The sequence below is a fragment of the Chanodichthys erythropterus genome, chromosome 9, assembly GCF_024489055.1.
Source record: "Chanodichthys erythropterus isolate Z2021 chromosome 9, ASM2448905v1, whole genome shotgun sequence".
Taxonomy (NCBI): domain Eukaryota; kingdom Metazoa; phylum Chordata; class Actinopteri; order Cypriniformes; family Xenocyprididae; genus Chanodichthys; species Chanodichthys erythropterus.
The window spans coordinates 22515486-22534967 of NC_090229.1; the positions used below are offsets into that span (position 1 = coordinate 22515486).

The 19482-nt window shown below is 38.0% G+C and overlaps 1 protein-coding gene across 3 annotated transcripts in view; it reads left to right on the top strand.

The window, feature by feature from the left end:
• Positions 1–19482, top strand: part of hmcn2 (hemicentin 2) — a 92589-nt gene that overhangs the window by 34469 nt on the left and 38638 nt on the right. For all 3 annotated transcript variants that reach the window (XM_067395071.1, XM_067395072.1, XM_067395073.1), the window contains 10 exons: positions 6599–6726; positions 6866–7111; positions 7392–7475; positions 14651–14848; positions 15544–15674; positions 15846–15993; positions 16196–16322; positions 16410–16567; positions 17105–17383; positions 17457–17599. In XM_067395071.1, coding sequence (XP_067251172.1) covers positions 6599–6726; positions 6866–7111; positions 7392–7475; positions 14651–14848; positions 15544–15674; positions 15846–15993; positions 16196–16322; positions 16410–16567; positions 17105–17383; positions 17457–17599 — 1642 coding nt within the window. The remainder of the gene's footprint in view (positions 1–6598; positions 6727–6865; positions 7112–7391; positions 7476–14650; positions 14849–15543; positions 15675–15845; positions 15994–16195; positions 16323–16409; positions 16568–17104; positions 17384–17456; positions 17600–19482) is intronic.

The following is a 19482-nucleotide window of genomic DNA, read 5'->3' on the forward strand; positions in this document are numbered from 1 at the left end:
TTTATTAGAAATTAAATTTTTACTAATATTGTAAACACTGAAACTATTATTTAAATAGCATTATACCTTTTATAATATGAATATAAAGAGATACTCGTTTAAATTGATCTTCAATACCCAGCATTGTATGTGCAGAGCATATTCCAAACAAGGGATTAGACAAGTGTGAGATGTTTAGGCTAAGATAGATACTTTCTTCTTAACAAATTTAATAAAGTACCAGTGCCTCATTTCTTCATTTAACATTGTAAACTTTGCCTTATACAACCCATTTTGCATGCATGAAAATATAGGTCATGTCTTCCTCTGTTAAGTAATTGTGCAACAAAACTAAACTTCAAATATGAGAATGCATGTATTGTGCTTGATTGAAATGGTGTGCATGAATGAGATAGAAGCTACCCAAAGGAGAGAAAAAAAAATTAACATCTCAAATGTATCTGCTAGACATAAATGAAATGAAATGAAATTAACATCAAACAGAGACTTTTGCTTGAGTCTCCTGCTTCCCACACTCTTTTTTAAGTTTTAGAAGAGATCTCAGTAACATCACACACTGTGCTCAGACTTGTTTTTCCTCAGCAATAGGCTCAGAAGCTCTCACATGTGTCTCCTCTTAAAGTTTTAGAAGAGAGACACTGTGCTCAGATTTTTCTCCTTAACTAAAGACACTGGGCCTCTCACATTTGCCTCCTCTTAAAGTTTAGATGAGATCTCAACAACTTTACAAATTGTGCACCAATACATTTTTTTACTATCCCTCTTATTTTATTAAAATAATTCTCATTTTCACAGATTCTGCAAGGGGTTCACATACTTTTTTCATGCCACTGTATATAAATGTTTATGTTTTTAGAAAAATTACCGATTGTTTGATAGATAAATAAGACCCTTATTCCTTGGCTAAGATCATGTAGAGCCCTTTGAAGCGTCATTGAAACTGAACTTTGGACCTTCAACCAGTTGGTAGCCGTTGAAGTCCTCTACATGGAGAAAAATCCGGAATGTTTTCCTCACAAACCATAATTTCTTTTTGACTGAATAAAGAAAGACATAAACATCTTAGAAGACATGGGGGTGAGTAAATTATCAGGAAATTTTAATTCTGAAGTGAACTAATCCTTTAAAAAGTTTAATTGATCTGCCTAAACATTCACCCCTAATAGTTCAGCAAAAATAAAAATAAAAATTCTGACATCATATTTTTACCCTCCTTTCAAACCTGTATGGCTTTCTTATGGCTTTACATTTTTGTCCATGTAATGGACAGCATTGTATGGACAAAAATAAATAAATAATAAATACATTTTCAGAATATCTAATATCCACAAAAGAAAGTCATACAGGTTTGGATGACAGAATGACAGAATTTTACAGATTTTTTTCTGGTCCTATAAATGTATAATAATAGAAAAATATTTAGGTACACAACTGTGAAAAGAAACGTTAAACAATTCTGATATAATTTGGACACAAAGCTGCTAGCTTTTCTGTTTATTTTATTTAAGGATTAACAAAAACCTAGATAACACGCTAAAAGGCCAGCGGCCAAATGTGATGGAAGTGCTCCTTATTTGTGTTTGTCTACATACTCTGGACAATGTCACAAAAGCTGGTTCACAAAGCCAAAAATGATGTGGTATTTTTAACCGAAATCATTTGCACGGTATTTGCTTTTAGAACAGTGCTGTTATAGTACATAATAAATGGCAAAAATATGTCCTGATGACTGATGAAGTTTTCTTGCTGTGAAGAAACGGGCCCTGATGAGGTGATGTAGCCATCTATAAAAGGCTTCAGCTGTGTCAAAATTCACCCCAGCTGACTTCTCTTACCTCATTCTAACTCCCCTGGACAAGAACAAGAGCCAGCTAGGCTTCAACAAGAGCCACCGCTGCTCTGTTATAAAGGAGACACATTCGATTTCATCCTGATGGTCTGATGCTTTGCATTTATTTGGATTAGGTGAAAACCAATTTCATCTGTAGGCATCTTGTCTCAGCAATTTCATGTTTTGAGTGTTTTTAATTGTATACAGAAGTACAATGATGTAACATAGGAAAGTACCTGCAGTTAAGACTCTCTCATACTAGCTATAGTTGACATTTTGCCTGCTTTTAAAGGAATTATCCGAGTTCAATACAAGTTCAATAAGGAATCCGAGTTCAATACAAGTTTAGTTGAATCAATAACACTGGGTTACATAAATCTGGGTTGTATGAGGCACTCACAGTATTAAAACGTATAATAGTATAACTATAAGACATAAACAATATGCATGCTAATATAATTTTTTAGTTTTAAAAAACATACTAACCTTTTCTGTGTAGTTATATACAATTTTACAATTTTGTTGTTTCGAAAACATAATGTAAACACTAAAACAATTAAAAATATTTTTACATTTTTTTTTTTAATTCTAATTTAAAACTATGATGATTTAAACAGCTTTGCAGAACTGAGGAAAGGGAACAATCATTAACGAAAAAGGGAACAGGTGTGCACTAATCATAAACTACAGTGACATTGAGACAGTGAAACTGAAAACTATTGCATAGAAACTAAACAGAACATGATAATGAATCTAAGTCATCACACTAACTTAAAAGGGTAAAATACATAACTGTACATGTACACTTCCACATATACTGTTGGCTACTATATGGCTAAACTATACACCATATGTATCGTCCTGCCTCTTCATACTTCAAGTATGTATTTACAACTAAAACTGCATTTGAAATAACAGATCTAGAAGCTCAAACTGTCCTACATTTAGGGGCTCTGTATCGCCTTCCCGAAGGGAGGAGTTAAAATTCTGAATTTAAAATGTGAGAGGAGTCCTCCAAAATACCTTGCTAAGGTCATTCATCTCACATAAAACAGACAATCTGTGCTTTGCCTGTGATACTCAACCCTAAGTTAACAATTCTCTGCAACTGTGACCTGTAATCCATAAAACCAACAGAAGTATGTAATGTACAGGAATGTACAGCAGGTGCTTTTATGAAATCATAAGCTTCACACCTCTAAAAATTATTGGTTTTAAAAAATGAATAAGCAAAAATTATTTTTTTGATGGTAATCAACATTACGCCACAAATGCTGTTAACTGAACTTAATGGTGTGATCACATTTACTGTTGTTCAATGAAATTTTGCTGGCAAAATCGAATAATTCCAGTAGGAATCCTTGCGATCTCAACTTTTGTGTGAGGGCGAAAAGTTCCCCATGCAGATTTTGCTACAGTTTCAAGTTGATGTCACATACATTTTTCCTCTTTGATCAACAGAAAGCCACTTGGCTTCTTCTTTGTGAGCTACATCTCTACACTATTAACAGTTGAAAATTTTGCTGAAATTTATTGTTTACTAAATACTATTTAACCCGGAAAATTCCTTTAATGGTTTAAGCTTTATCTGACCAAGATCCTAAATCTGGCCAAAAACCTGTATTGGAGAAAAGTTTTTTTAACCCCAGTCATTATGAAGTTCCTGTGGACTCACGTCTATTAATCGTTAGAGGTGCAAGTTTTAAAATCTCAAGGGGTTCAATGGAAAACAGATGTAAAGTTCATTACGTTGAAGTTGATGTATTTGCTAGTTGGTAAACTGACGATGACAGTGGGGCTGTCAGTGGGGATCAGAATTGGAGCATGCTGGGGTTTTTTTTAGATGGAGCTGAAGCATGTTGATGGCATTAGTCAGAGGGATGCAGAAGACAGGTATTGCATGTATGGATGACAGTTTCAGGATTAGGTAATATGGTCTGTCTGTAAAAGTTGGGAATTACTGTAACGATGAGGCACTGTATTCCTGGTAAGACATGGCATAAGACCTGTGAATGAGTGTATGTGTTTTCAGTGATAGTCACAGAGGAAGAAGTGTAGCCTGCATAATGTTTGAGTCTCCAGGAGCTTCCTGTCTCATAAAACAGCATGTCAATGTCTCAGTCTGCCTGACGAGAATAACACTCCACTCCAGAGACATCTGCCACACAGGAAAGAAGATTATGTGTGGAAAGTGTGTTTTATCTAGAATCGGGTAGCTGTGGGGATGTTAGGGGCACCAGTGCTCACTTTAACCTTAAAGTTTGAGTGTGAACTGCTTTTGTCAAAATATTTTTTATATTCTTTCTCCTCTCTTTTTTCTCTTTCTCTTTTTCTTTCTCTTTCTCTCCTGATTCCAAAACTGGAACTCCTGATGACCCTAATTACTCACAGTCCAGATTTGCCAGCATGCACATGTGTTTCTACAGGCTGGTTCAAACTGCCCCAACATGGTGTACAAACTGATCCGCATCTGCTGTATATTAGAATTTGTTGGGGGAGTTTGAACTAATCTAAAAATAAAATGTTGTATATTGTCATGTACAATTAATGAACATTAACACATATTTAAGAGGTCAAATTTAATTTTTTTTTCAAACATGTTTTAGTTTCCAGTATGTTGTATAGCAAAGAAATACAGTGTATTTCACAGTAAATTGTCAAGTTGCCAATCATATGTTTTGTTTTTAAAAAACTGATGCCATTTCAGAAATAAATGATACATTTAAAAAATATTCATTATAAATTTTCAAGTTGGCAGTCAGAAAGAAAGAAAGAAAGAAAGAAAGAAAGAAAGAAAGAAAGAAAGAAAGAAAGAAAGAAAGAAAGAAAGAAAGAAAGAAAGAAAGAAAGAATCTTTCCAAGATGGCTGCTTAGTCTAGCATAGAATCAGAAATTATTAACACAAAAATTTTAATATTTAAGTGTTTCTGCTCAGCTTCTTTGCAGTTTACAGATGGGTTAACAGTTTCATGTGAAGAAAAAATCTTTTAGAATCATATAAATTCATGAGAAATTACGTGTTGTCTGTTTAAAGCCAAACTTGGTACGGATCTTGACTGTAATCCAATATTTAGTGACCTAAGTGATCCACTGTTTAGTGACCTCATTAGTCCACATGTGCAAGACTAGTGAGAAGACTTGTGGGAGGTAGATTAGTTTGTCCCAAATGGGATTTGTTGAATATAGTAGCTTGTAGATTTCTTTCAGATTTATTAGTTGTATTTGTATTTAGGTTGCCATAATAAAGTTGCTAAGCAAATGTTCAAAGTATTCCCGTCCAAATGAAACCAAGCTGATTTTCTCAATTGGTTTCAATTGCGCAAGTTAGAAACCAGCTTGTGTGCATATACACAAGTCCACACATTCATATACAACACACTTACCGTGCGACCTGATGTGCATACTATTCATCCTAAATAGTATGTGAGAGTAGAATAAGTGTGTACCAAAGGATAGCATGTTGAAAATAGTTTGTTAGTTTATGCAGAATGCACGTAACTATGCGACAGAGTGTCCGTTAAAGAGGCAGTTTTATGATGTGATAGTACGTCCCAAAGCTTATCTACTCTTCTGCTACACACTCAAAACTACAGTATCTCGCAGAAGTGTGTACACGCCTCACATTTTTGTAAATATTTTATTATATCTTTTCATGTCACAATACTGAAGAAATGACACTTTGCTACAATGTAAAGTAGTGAGTGTAAAGCTTGTATAAAAGTGTAAATTTGCTGTCCCCTCAAAATAACTCAACACACAGCCATTAATGTCTAAACCGTTGGCCACAATAGTGAGTACACCCCTATGTAAAAATGTCCAAATTGGGTCCAATTAGCCATTTTCTCTCCCCGGTGTGTCATGTGACTTGTTAATGTTAAAAGGTCTCAGGTGTGAATGGGGAGCAGGTGTGTTAAATTTGGTGTTATCGCTCTCACTCTCTCATACTGGTCACTGGAAGTTCAACATGGCACCTCATGGCAAAGAACTCTCTGAGGATCTGAAAAAAATATTTGTTGCTCTACATAAAGATGGCTTAGGCTATAAGAAGATTGCCATGACCATGAAACTGAGCTGCAGCACGGTAGCCGAGACCATACAGCGGTTTAACAGGACAGATTCCACTCAGAACAGGCCTCGCCATGGTCAACCAAAGAAGTTGAGTGCACGTGCTCAGCGTCATATCCAGAGGTTGTGTTTGGGAAATAAACATATGAGTACTGCCAGCATTGCTGCAGAGGTTGAAGGGATGGGGGTCAGCCTATCAGTGCTCAGACCATACGCCGTACACTGCATCAAATTGGTCTGCACGGCTGTCAACCCAAAAGGAAGCCTCTTCTAAAGATGATGCACAAGAAAGCCCGCAAACAGTTTGCTGAAGACAAGCAAACTAAGGACATGGATTACTGGAACCATGTTCTGTGATCTGATGAGACCAAGATAAACTTATTTTACACTGATTTTACACAAATTTACACTGTTATACAAGCTGTACACTCACTACTTTACATTATAACAAACAAAGTGTAATTTCTTCAGTGTTGTCACATGAAAAGATATAATAAAATATTTACAAAAATGTGAGGGGTGTACTCACTTCTGTGAGATACTGTATGTACTTTTTCTTCACAAAAAGAATATATACTTTTAGAGTGTACTATATGCAGGCGAATTGGGATGCAGTATTACTCTTTAACAGATATGCTCACTCCTCCTATGAACATGCCTCCTTTGACCTCAGAGCCTGACCTTTGATCTCTTCTTACCCAGGTTCACCGTTCTCCCATCTGGTTCTCTGAAGATTAGTGATGTCAGGCTGATAGACAGTAAATTCTACACCTGTTCTGCTGCTAACCCAGCTGGCAACGTCTCACTCACCTACAATTTGCAAGTACAAGGTACAAGATTTATCTGTTGAAAAAAAACTTTTTTGAAACAAAATGAGAAATGACCTTTTTTTATAGAAATGGTAATACCATGGTACGTTTTGTATAGTGTTGCCTGTGTATAAATGTATTAATTTTTTCTCCCTAACAGCTAAACCAAGGATTCAGCCAGCACCTACGTCTCTGAAAGCTTTGATTGGCCAGACAGTGGTGTTGCCATGTGTGGTCCAAGGAGAGCCAAGCCCTCAGATCAGCTGGCTTCATAACGGACTTCTTGTGGGCAGTGACAGGATGCTGAAGATCCAGGCGGTCCAGCAGTCGGACAGCGGGACGTACAGCTGTGTAGCCAGGAATAGTGCTGGAGAAGACACCATTGAGATTGTTCTGGAAGTGTTAGGTATGTTGTTCATAAAATGTTTGAAAATACGGCATGAACTATGGACATTTGTCATTGCGCAAACAAATCTTTGCACACCAAAATATTTTTAGGAAGGCAATAAATCATTATCCCTAGCTAATGTAAATAATGACTAAACATGACTTATATGCCTGTGTAAACATCCCCAGTGGATATGGACACAAATCACTTATCCCTTTGCTCTCCTCTCTGACCCTTAAGTTGACCTTTGGCTTTGGGTCTTTTATCTTAACCTTCTGAACTGTGTATGTGGTTACAGAAGGCCCCTATTTTGAGACAAATGGAGAGACCATCATTGAGAGTGTGGCTAACAGCAGAGTGGTCATCCCTTGCCCTGCACGAGGTAGGTCATGGAGAGACCAGCATAACATAAACTAGGTCATCGCCAGCATATGATTTCGGTTTTCGGATATATTTCTGTACATGTGGTGTATTTTCTTTTCTGTTCCTGTGGGTTAATGCTTGGATTATTCTCTTCTTTATAAGTCAAATAGTATTTTAAAAGACTAAATGTAGTTCAAACATGCATTCAAACCAGCATAAACCACCTCAATCAGCAGTTAGTAGAACTTAAAATATTTGTAACAAGTGGGGCGGGGCCGAGAGCCGTGGCAGCGAAGCAAGGCAAGTGTAGTACACAGGTGTCTCTCATTAACAATCACGTCACCGGCATCCCTTCTCTCCCACAGTTCTCAGCCTCTCCCCATCATCATAATGTTAATTACATACAGTTCATTTACATAAACATCACATTCAGATCTTGGTTAAATGTTAGATAACAAAATAATACATGCTATTATAACTAATATCAAAGAGACTGTCATTATATACTTGCATGCATATAATTAAACAACATACAGTATATGTGGTCTTAAAAGTTTTGCAGCCCATCTTCAACCTAACCACAGGCTCTCTTCACCACAATGGTAACCCAAAACTAACATAACAGAACCCCCTGTAAACCAACATAACACAACATTAAACACTAACTTATGTCTCCTTATGTTAATCTTGTGCAAAAACACACAAAATAACACTTAATTTCAACATTTATTTATAGAAATCTGACACAAAACATGCTGGGAATTTGCTGCAAATCAACTCAATCATATTAAAGCAGAACTAAGTAACTTTTATTACCTTCATAAATAGTTTTCTAAGTCCTTACGATGGTTAATTGACTTGTAGTGGTGTGTTTGAGGCGTGCACTAACCCCCTCTGGCATGTCTACGCCAGAATACAGCACTTGCAAGTTGAGCTGCATCGATCCGAAACAATCTCGTTCGAAAACATTCCAGGATTATTCTCCTTATAGTGGACATCAATGGCTTCCAAACGGTTGAAGGTCAAAATGATAGTTTCAGTGCAACCGTTTGGAGGCCATTGAAGTCCACTATAAGGAGAATAATCATGGAATGTTTTCATCAAAAACCTTAATTTCTTTTTGACTGAAGAAAGAAAGACATGAACATCTTGGATGACATGGGGGTGAGTAAATTATCAGGAAATTTTTTTTTGAAAGAGAACTAATCCTTTAAGTACAATGAACTTTCATTATTATTTGAGTGAAAAAAAAACTCATTTCATTTAATTAATTTCATGAGATGGCCCTCACTGCAGAATATGAGATCCAGGTGGCAAGGTTGGATCCAGATCCAACTCCTCCCACTTTACATATCCATAAACCTACCTGTCTCCGCCCCATGGATCTGGATCCAACTCCTCCCATTTACATATCCCTAAACCTACCCATCTCCACCCCCTGGATCTGGATCCAACTCCTCCCAATTTACATATCCCTAAACCTACCTGTCTCCTCTCCAACCCCTGGATCTGGATCCAACTCCTCCCACTTTACATATCCCTTAACCTACCCATCTCCACCCCCTTGGATTTGTACCCAACTCCTCCCACTTTATAAATCCCTTAACCTACCCGTCTCTGCTCCCTGGATCTAAACCTACCCATCTCCATCCCCTGGATCTGGATCCAACTCCTCCCACTTTACATATCCCTAAACCTATCCATCTCCACCCCCTGGATCTGGATCCAACTCCTCCTACTTTACTTATCCCCCTGGATCTTGTGTGTTCTGCAGTGAGGGGCTACTGAATTTCACAATTCGGTTTTACAGTGTGGATGGATGGATGAATGGATGGATGGATGGATAGATATAATTCTGAAAAAAAAACATGTAATTTTAATTAGCTTTATTTAAAAGCAATAAGTTTATGGTATGACGCCATTTAAATATCAAAGTAAACAAGTATGTGTGTGATAGAGTGATGTGATAAAAGCTGCACTGAAAGCTATCTTGGTGTCTTTGTGAGTCTTGTATTTATTTATTTTTTTCTGCTGTCTCTCACCATATGGTCTATTTTCTCACTGCAGCCTCATTTTGGCTGCTGGCAACATCCTCGTTCGGTAACGCTTTGCACAGGTTTAACAAGTCATTTCACATAAACAGACCTGGAAAGAAAGTCAAATGCCTTCACTTGCTTGGAGTGAGAGGTGTTTAGTGTGAATTTGTGTCTGTTTATGAAATCCGCTACAGTGATGCATACCCAGCTCTTCCCGTACACGCTGTAAGCTAATAGGTGTTGTTTTGATGGAAACCTGCCATGGAAACCCTGCATGTCGCGGATATGACATGATGTATGTGTGTGTGTGTGTGTGTGTGTGTGTGCAGCAGCTGGAACACTACTCTTTTCCTCTGTCTCTGTGGGCAACATCTGCTTTCCTGCATGAGATGGCCCACTGGGAGAGGAATCCTAATTAGGGACTGTTGCAGGCGGAGAGGAGGAGGTCTAAGAGCGAGAGTACAGGGTTTTATGGGTCGTTTTTACAGCTAGAAATGAGGTGGTTATCAGTCTGTCTTGAATCAGAACAAAGACTGTCAAGTCATTCTTACTATTAAGTGGAATTTGTGCTGTATCTCTAATGTTGTTATGGCGACTGAGAACTTAGACATCTGTGTTGCACTTAATGAGAGGTACTTAATACAGATATAACAGTACATAAGTGCAAATGGCTCTGCTGTCTTGCATATTTGGTGGTGGATGATGGTAATCATTATGCTTAGAAAAATGTGCTTGTCTGTAAAATAAGATGACATGTCCAGTAATCATACTTCACAGAAAAAGAGCAAACCAAACACAACAAATACAGTTGATTTAACCTTAATGTGCGTTAGTGTGAACAGGGGAACTAGTTAATGAAGAACTAGTATAAAAAATTCACTTTTACATGGTGTTTGAACATAAATGTGTGTCGGCAGTGTGTGTACACAACCACCTTATAATGATAAAAATCCATCCACTCCTTTTTTTTAATTCCCATAATACCTCAACAGTCTCACAGAACAAGCTGTTTTCATTTTCTGAGCAATGTGTCGTCACATTGCGCAGGCCCCGCCCACGACTGCTGACAGACTCTGCCGTATTAGCAAAACAATAAATTAGAAGTTTAAACTGATATAGCTTTAAAATGCATTCAGATAATAAACATTCATGATGAAGAACAACTGCAATGTCCCTGAGTGTGATCGTGATGATGTTCAAAACCAAGCAGATGTCTTGTTAGTATTTGGCAGAGTATCCGATGCATCCAGGAGTTGTGAATGAAGGAAGCGCTATTCTGGATAGAGGGTGGGGAGCAGCAGCTCATTTGCATTTAAAGACACATGGTAGCACTCAAAAATGGGTATTTACAACATGGTTTAATAAATTTGAGGTATTTTGAGCTGAAACTTCACAGACATATTCTGGGAACATCTGAGACTTAAATTACCTCTTGTAAAAAAAGGGCATAATAGGTTCCCTTTTAAAGTTAACTAAAACTAAAATTACTTGAAACAAAATGAACGTAAACTGAAATAATAAAATAAAATAAAATAAAATAAAATAAAATAAAATAAAATAAAATAAAATAAAATAAAATAAAATAAAATAAAATAAAATAAAATAAAATAAAATAAAATAAAATAAAAATTTAAATGTATTTTATTTCAGGTAGTTGCCAATGCAACATTAAAAAAATAAATAAATAAAAATGTTATATACATACAACAAAATTACTAAACCTAAAATTAAAATGGAACTGGAAAATATAAAAACAAAAATGAATTCAAGATATTAATAAAAACTATAATAGTGTTTAAGTGATACTAAAATAACACATGCTGATTTGGTGGTCAAAAAACATTTCTTAGACAGTTGTGCTGCTTAATATTTTTGTGGAAAACATGATACATTTTTTTTCAAGATTCTTTGATGAGTAGAAAGTTCAAAAGAACAGCATTTATTGTAACAGAAATCTTTTGTAAAATTATAAATGTTTTATTGTCACCTTTGGTCAATTTAATGCATCCATGTTGAATAAAATATATATATATATATATATATATATATATTTTTTTTTTTGCTTTTTAGCATTTTACTTAAGGTTATGTTAATATAACCAAATTTAAATAATTTTAAGACTCACTGGGGCCCCCTGGAAGTTTGCCAAGGCCCCATAGTGGGCACAGCCCCCTGGTTGCCCCCCATTGCTCTTGAATCATAATGATTTTTCATAATGATGTTTGGAAATTATGATTATTTTTGCAATTCTCTTTGATGCTTTTAGTGGCAAGATTTTAAACATCCACACAACACATGCATACAGTTTTGTTATAACAGAATGTCTCAATCCTACAGGTGTGTTAGATAAGGAAGACATTTAAAATACGCCAAAAGGAGTAGGAGTGAGGAAGCCCTTTTCAAACTGATCCATTTCATCTGGTTTGCGCTGAAAGAAATGACCCCACCCAAGGAACTCACATAAGCCTCTTTTTATAATGCGCATCATTTGAAGTATTGTTCGAGGTATTTCTGACAAATAAACTGCTCCTAATGTTATCCTATAATGTAAACAAGACCAGCTGCACATCATTCTTTAAGTCACAAAAACAATCAATCCAAACATTATGACTGTAAACATCTGCTCTGGGAGTTCTCTTCCCTCCACTCCTGATTGGCTTGTTGTTAATAAAAAAAACTGACTTATTGTATACAGTGTCCCCTAAAAGCATTTGGACAATTAAGATGCACTTAAAATGTATGAATGTCTTTGAATTACGTAATAAAATATTACACCAAGTGACATTTATTTTGAAGATCGCACAAACACACATTTGAAGTGAAATACTTCACCAAAAAAAGATTGTAAGAAAGTGAAGACAAAAAGTATTTATACACTGTGTAGCTGTCAAACATTAGCGGATCATGTTCATAGTTAATGTGACGAACTACACCTGTGCTTACTCTCATGACACCTGTGTGAATTTGACCTCAGTTGTCCCAGTTGGCTAAAAGTCATTTCAAACAATGTTCTAAGAAAAGCTCCAGCATCATTTATTTGCAGATGCCATCTGGTTTGATGTTTTCTGCATTCATTCACTGACTCGCATGTTGTTTCAGACTTGTATGACTTACATTCTTCTGTGGAACATACAATGATATTTTGAAGAATGTTTCAATTGTTTTGTCAGTTGGTTTCTTCAGCAAATGCATTTTTATCTCACGTTTGCTTTTTTAAAGGGTTAGTTCACCCAAAAATGAAAATTGTCATTTATTACTTACCCTCATGCCGTTCCACACCGTAAGATCTTCGTTAATCTTCAGAACACAAATTAAGATATTTTAGTTGAAATCCGATGGCTCCATGAGGCCTCCATAGTCAGCAATGACACTTCCTCTCTCAAGATCTATAAATCAGTTCATGTGAGTACAGTGGTTCAATATTAATATTATAAAGCGACGAGAATATTTTTGGTGCGCCAAAAGAAAACAAAATAACGTCTTACTTAATGATGGACGATTTCAAAACAATGCTTCATGAAGCATCGGAGCACAAATGAATCAGTGTGTCGAATCATGATTCAGATCGCGTGTCAAACTGCCAACGGCTGAAATCACATGACTTTGGCGCTCCGAACAGCAGATTCGATACACTGATACATTTGTGCTCCGATGCTTCCTGAAGCAGTGTTTTGAAATCGGACATCACTAAATAAGTCGTTATTTTGTTTTTTTTGGTGCTCTAAAAATATTCTCGTCGCTTTATAATATTAATATTGAACCACTGTACTCACATGAACCGATTTAAATATGTTTTTAGTACCTTTATGGATCTTGAGAGAAGAAAAGTCATTGCTCCCTATGGAGGCCTCACGGAGCCATCGGATTTCAACTAAAATATCTTAATTTGTGTTCTGAAGATTAATGAAGATCTAAAGGGTGTGGAACGGCATGAGGGTGAGTAATAAATGACATTGTTTTCATTTTTGGGTGAACTAACCCTTTAACGCTGTCGGTTAGGTTTAGTGTAGGTGGTATGAATTTCAGTGCGATAGAGATTTAACCATTTAGTACCACTCACTGGACATTTCACTTGCGAACTGCTGCAATTCGGACAGTAACCAATAACATTGCCAGATTCAAGTTCATCAGATAAAACTGAACACTCTTTTAGCGCCACTCACTGGACTTTTTGATTTGAAGGTGTCGCGAAACATTCAAGAAGCGAGTAATGTTATTTTTCAGAGACGTTTTTCCAGTGAGCCGGGGTTGTCCATACAATGGAAGTCAATAGGGTCCAAAACAACACTGACTGCACCACACCGACTGTCATATTATAAATAAACACTGAGACATTTTTCCATATATATTCTTTTATGTTTCACAGAAGAAAGTCGCACAGGTTTGGAATGACACTGGGGTGAATAAAAGATAAGACAGAATTTTCTTTTAGGGTGAACTGTCCCTTTAAGTCTGGATGTCCAAACATGTTGGACATCCTCCCCCACCCCCACAGCCCTAATATATTTCTTCCACCATTTTATAGACTCTACATGTCACATGGAAGAGTTTCATCTAAAGCGCTCTGTGTGAAACCAAACACAAACACTTCTCAGTATCTGTCATTGCTGCTCAAATGGCCTTTGAGGAAGTTTAAGACATGACTGTAAAACAAGTACAAGGTTATGAGCCCCTCTGCCCCCTGCCTCGTCACTTAAAGCTAACCTAGTAAAGTTCATAACACATCTGTTAAAGGGGTCTTGGAGGCCGATATAGGACCTCATTGGTGTGTTTAAACTACTCCCCTTACTGTTGTCCTGAAGTCTCTAGACTTTTGTCTTTGAGCTGTAAATCTAGTGTTCTTACGCTTGATCAGGTCTCTTCTGATATACTGTCTCTGGCATCTTCACTCAGTGCATTTCACCTTGAAGTACTTCTTTACAGGACACAGACTGTTCCACTTCTGAGGAGAGAAATTTACTGGCATCCTCTTTGTTTCTGCTCTTTGTTGTATTGCTGTCAGATGGATGGTCTTCTTTTTAAGCTCTGGCCAGCCGTGTGTTCAGTCTGCACGGGGAATTGTGATTCTAACGTCTCTGATCGATGACTTCTCTTTCACACACAGTTTCTCTCTGCGTCTCTCTCAATTGTTCTTTTGTGGTTGTCATCCCCTGGATAGGGTCTCCTGCTCCTTCGGTGCGATGGTTCAAAAATGGCCTGGAGATCCATATGGAGCGATCAGAGCACGGTGTGTCTGTGGGTGACGATGGCTCTTTGGTGATTGGCTCAGCTTCAGCCAGTCACAGTGGAGACTTCAAGTGTGTGGCCACTAATGAAGCAGGATCAATGGAGAGGAAGACCAGGCTAAAGGTCAATGGTGAGATGCTTGCAGCATTTCCAGTGGCCAATAGCTGCATAATAAATTAAAAATGAATGTATATTTAGTCTTATTTAGATCATTGATTCCCAACAAGAGCCACAGGAAGCATTTGTTAAACCTGTCACCGGAAAAAAAAATAATATACTGCAAAATATTAATGTAATATAAATTTAATCCATATAAAATAATATAACATTTACTTTAAAAAGATATTTTAATATATATATAAATATATTATTTATATTATAAATTGTTATTTATAAAGTTAAAATTCAAAAGTCTATACTAATTAATAAGAGACTATTATATTATATTATTAATATATTTTATATATAATATTTAAGTCATTAAAAATATTTCATAATTATATGAAAAAAATTACTGATTTATTTGACACTTTGATAAAACAGAATATTTTTTAAGAGTAAAAACAATTGTGTATAATGTGTGCAGGTTTCACACATTTTTTCTCTTTAATAATATTCATGATAATACTAAATGTATCTGGTGTAATATATGTAGGAGTTAATAGAAAGATATTTCGGATTTTATAGTAGGCACTTAAAGTAGATTCATTTGAAACTCTTTTGTTGCTTGATTACATGCCTAATTAATTATACAAGCAATTTTCAATCAGGGATTAATGCTTGTTCGAATTATGCTGAATGATTTCTGTGTCTTCACAAATCTAGTTCCTCCAGAGATCCAAGATGATGGTCAGCCTTTGAATCTGACAGTCACGCTGAAGCAGCCCCTCACACTGGGATGTGATGCTTTCGGCATCCCAACCCCAACTATTACCTGGACTAAAGACAACAGACCTGTAGGTTTCAAATATTCCAAAGGGCCATGTAATAGTTTTTGTTTTGTTTTGTTTTGCAACCTGTATGACAGTCCTCCAGTGTGCTGATAGCATAGTTCCACCTAGTGGCCATGACATTCATCACAAGTCTTGGCCACGACTCTTTTAAATCAATTACCTCTGTAATTCTAGGTACTGGAGACCCCAGGGGTGTATCTGCAGAATGGAAAAAGGCTTTTAAAGATTTATCGTGTTCAGCATGATCACGCTGGCCGCTTCTCCTGCACTGCCCAGAACTCTGCTGGGGAAGCCAAGAGGGAGTATACTATTGAAGTACAAGGTGAAATATAGACAGACAGGCATTGTAATTTAAAGTAACCTTGAGGTGCACAGAACAAAGTGTTGTTAGGCTAAATAACAGGCTTTGTTTTTGTCTTTAACTTCTAACATTTGACTCCCTTTAGTTTGTTTTTGGGTTGTTGTTAGCAACGCTGTTAGAACGATCTTAGAGTGATTTCTAATTTATTCTTATGTATATTTAGCTCCCCCAGCAATTTCAGGTTCCTCAGGAGTGCAGGAACTGACCGTCATGGCGGGGCAGGAAGTGGACATGCAGTGCAGAGTTAGCGGCCGTCCACTGCCTACAGTGGAATGGAGTCACGATGGAGAGTGAGTCAATGACACATACAATCACATGTTCCTCTTTTCCAGCTTCTGTGCTCATGTGTGCTCGTATATTCCCTCCCCCTCTCTCAGGGTTTTATCCCGTAATGGAGACCCTCATGTGGAGTTTCTGGAGAAGGGGCAGGTGTTGAGGGTGAAGTCTGTCAGGCCGAGGGATCGTGGCCTGTATCAGTGTGTGGCCAGCAACAACGCTGGGACTCAGACACGACAGTTTAGGCTGAATGTACAAGGTAAGTGGTAGAGATGGGAATCATAAGAGATTCTTTAATTATGTAATTAATTCTTACAAGCCTTAATTATGACATAACACAATAAGTTATAAGCTATATTTGTTTGACTCATTAAAAAGAACTGGCACGCAAGAATTGGACTACACTGGTTGCACTGTATGTTTTGATTCACTAAAACAAACTCATAAGAGTCATTCGTTCAAGAATTGAACTACACTGTTTTGCATTGTATGATTTTGATCATAAGAGTCATTAATTTGGTAATCAGACTGGTTGTGCTAATTTTGATTCACTAAAACAAACTGAATCATAAGAGTCATTCATTCAAGAATCAGACTAAACTGTTTGTGCTGTATGGTTTTGATTTATTAAAAAGACCTGAATCAAAAGAGTCATTTGTTTAAGGATTGGACTACTCTGTACTTTGGAAATGTTTGTTCCCATTGGTTTTGATATATATATATATATATATATAATATACATATATGTATATAATCCTCATTATCCTCCACTCTCTATTCTCTTGTCTTTTCACAGCTGCTCCCATGATTCGTGACTCTGGTGAGAATTCAGAGGTGACTGTAGTTCTGGGCTTCCCTGCTGTTCTTCACTGTGAAGTTGAGGGGATCCCACCTCCTACTATCACTTGGTTAAAGGACAACCAGCCCATTGTGTCCAGCCCTCAGCTTACATACACACAGGGTGGACATTTTTTGCGTGTGGCTGCAGCCCGTGGTGAGGATGCAGGTGCCTACACCTGCCGAGCAACCAACCCGGCTGGAACAGCACACAGACACCACACGCTAAGAATTATGGGTAGGTAGGCACGGGATTCATGGCTGAATGTTGTTTGTTTTTGTCAGAGATTAATGCTGTGCCATTTCCTCAGTACCTCCACAGATAGAGGGGGATTCTACAACTCTCAGCTTCGGCAGAAGAGAAGAGAAAGTGAGAATTAATGAGACATTGACCTTGTCATGCCTGGCCAAAGGATTTCCAGAACCTGTTACACAATGGTTCAAAGATGGACAGGTTCGTATGTCTGTTTAGTAACTCTCAGTGTAACACAGTTCGTAGATAAGGAAGAAGGAGGCGGGAACCGGAGAACGTTAAAACAATGATCTTTAATAAAATAAACAAAGAACAAAATGAAAGTAATACCCTCGCGGACGTCTGCTGGCCACACAAACATAATAAAACATAACGTAAAGACCAGGCCTGGTCTTCTCTTGTCTTTCACTGTCGTCGCTCCTCCTTTTATGCTTCCGGAGCTCCTCTGTGAGAGACTCAAGGCCGGTGCGACTCCCACGTTCCCTCATGGCACTCGCCCGCCCTGGTCACCACATACCCCCATCGGCCCTCACAGGCCGGGGGGTACTCCCGCGACTACGCTTACTCCCCCCCTGGGGGCCTGTCTCGGTGGCCGCAGCACCTGGGGGTAAAGACAGACGAGACAAGAGAAAGGAGACGGAAGCAAGGGGAGTGACTAGACGAGATAGGGGAGAGAGGAAAAAGAAAGAAAAAAAAATTCTGGATCCGGTTCCCAGACACACAGCTGCTCGGTCCTCAGCCTGCTGAGAGGCTTTTCCTCGTGGTGCCATGGGATGGCACTGGACGCTCGGTGGACGGCCCGATCCTCGACCGCCTCCTGGCGGCCGGCGATGGCTCCTCCGGTTGAGGGCAGCCGGCAGCGAGTCCGCCGTCCCCTGCTCCTCCCCTTCATGTCGGACGGTAGCAGGCTCTGGCCCACGGCAGACGACGGCACTCCTCCGCTCCCTCCAGGATGGCAGGCACCACACCTCGTCCCAGGAGCACGGCATCCAGGTCTCCGTCCCACCTTTCACAAGGCTCCAGTACCACCGCCTCGGGCAGCCTCTCACGGTCTTCACGAACTCTGCAGCACCGCGATCCCCCTCAGCAGCGAGGGCTCTCCGACAGCATGTCCCTCCTTCCTCCCGGGTTTCGGCACCAATGTAACACAGTTCGTAGATAAGGAAGAAGGAGGCGGGAACTGGCGAACATTAAGACAACAATCTTTAATAAAATAAACAAAGAACAAAACGAAAGTAATGCCGGCAGACCCTCGCGGACGTCTGCCGGCCACACAAACATAATAAAACAACGTAAAGTCCTCGTCCTTCACTGTCGTTGCTCCTCCTTTTATGCTTCCGGAGCTTCTCCGTGAGAAACTCACGCCGTTCCCTCGCGGCTCTCGCCCGCCCTGGTCGCCACACTCAGGATCTTCCATAGCTATTTCTAGACCACAATTTATGATTGTGAATATGATATTACTTTTTTTCAGCTGTTAATGAATAAACAAGACGTTAATATTGAGTCACTTACTTTTAAAACACAATATTGCCAGTTACTTTGACTATTTTCATTCTTCCAACTAAAATAGCTCCAAATGAAAGCCAAAGCAGAATCAACTGTTGTGCGTCTCTGAACAACAAACAGTAGTGAATCCAAAAAAATCAGCATTTTTGAATGAATTGGTTGAATGAATAATTCAATGACTCACTCATAAAGACAGTCAATTGTTTTATTCCTGAATAAATCAGTGTGTTTAAACAAATCGGTTTAAATCAGTGATTAAGTGAATCAATCATAAAGACAGTAGCTGTGTTTGAAATCGACCCCTATACCCTCATTCACCATTCCCTACATTTCTCCACTAATAAAGTCCACTTGGAGGAGTGAATGAAATGAGTGAGAGAATTCGGACACTGAGTGCGACGGAAGATCTGCCGCTTTTACATAATTTGTGCTTACTGTTTAATAATCATTTGAAACTTTGCAAACTGTCAGCTCAAGTAGTTATGAAAAGATTTATTTTAAGCTTTATCATGGAAACTAGCATATAAACCTTAATTAAACAATTTAATAATCAATTGAAAAGGAATTTAAAGTGTTTT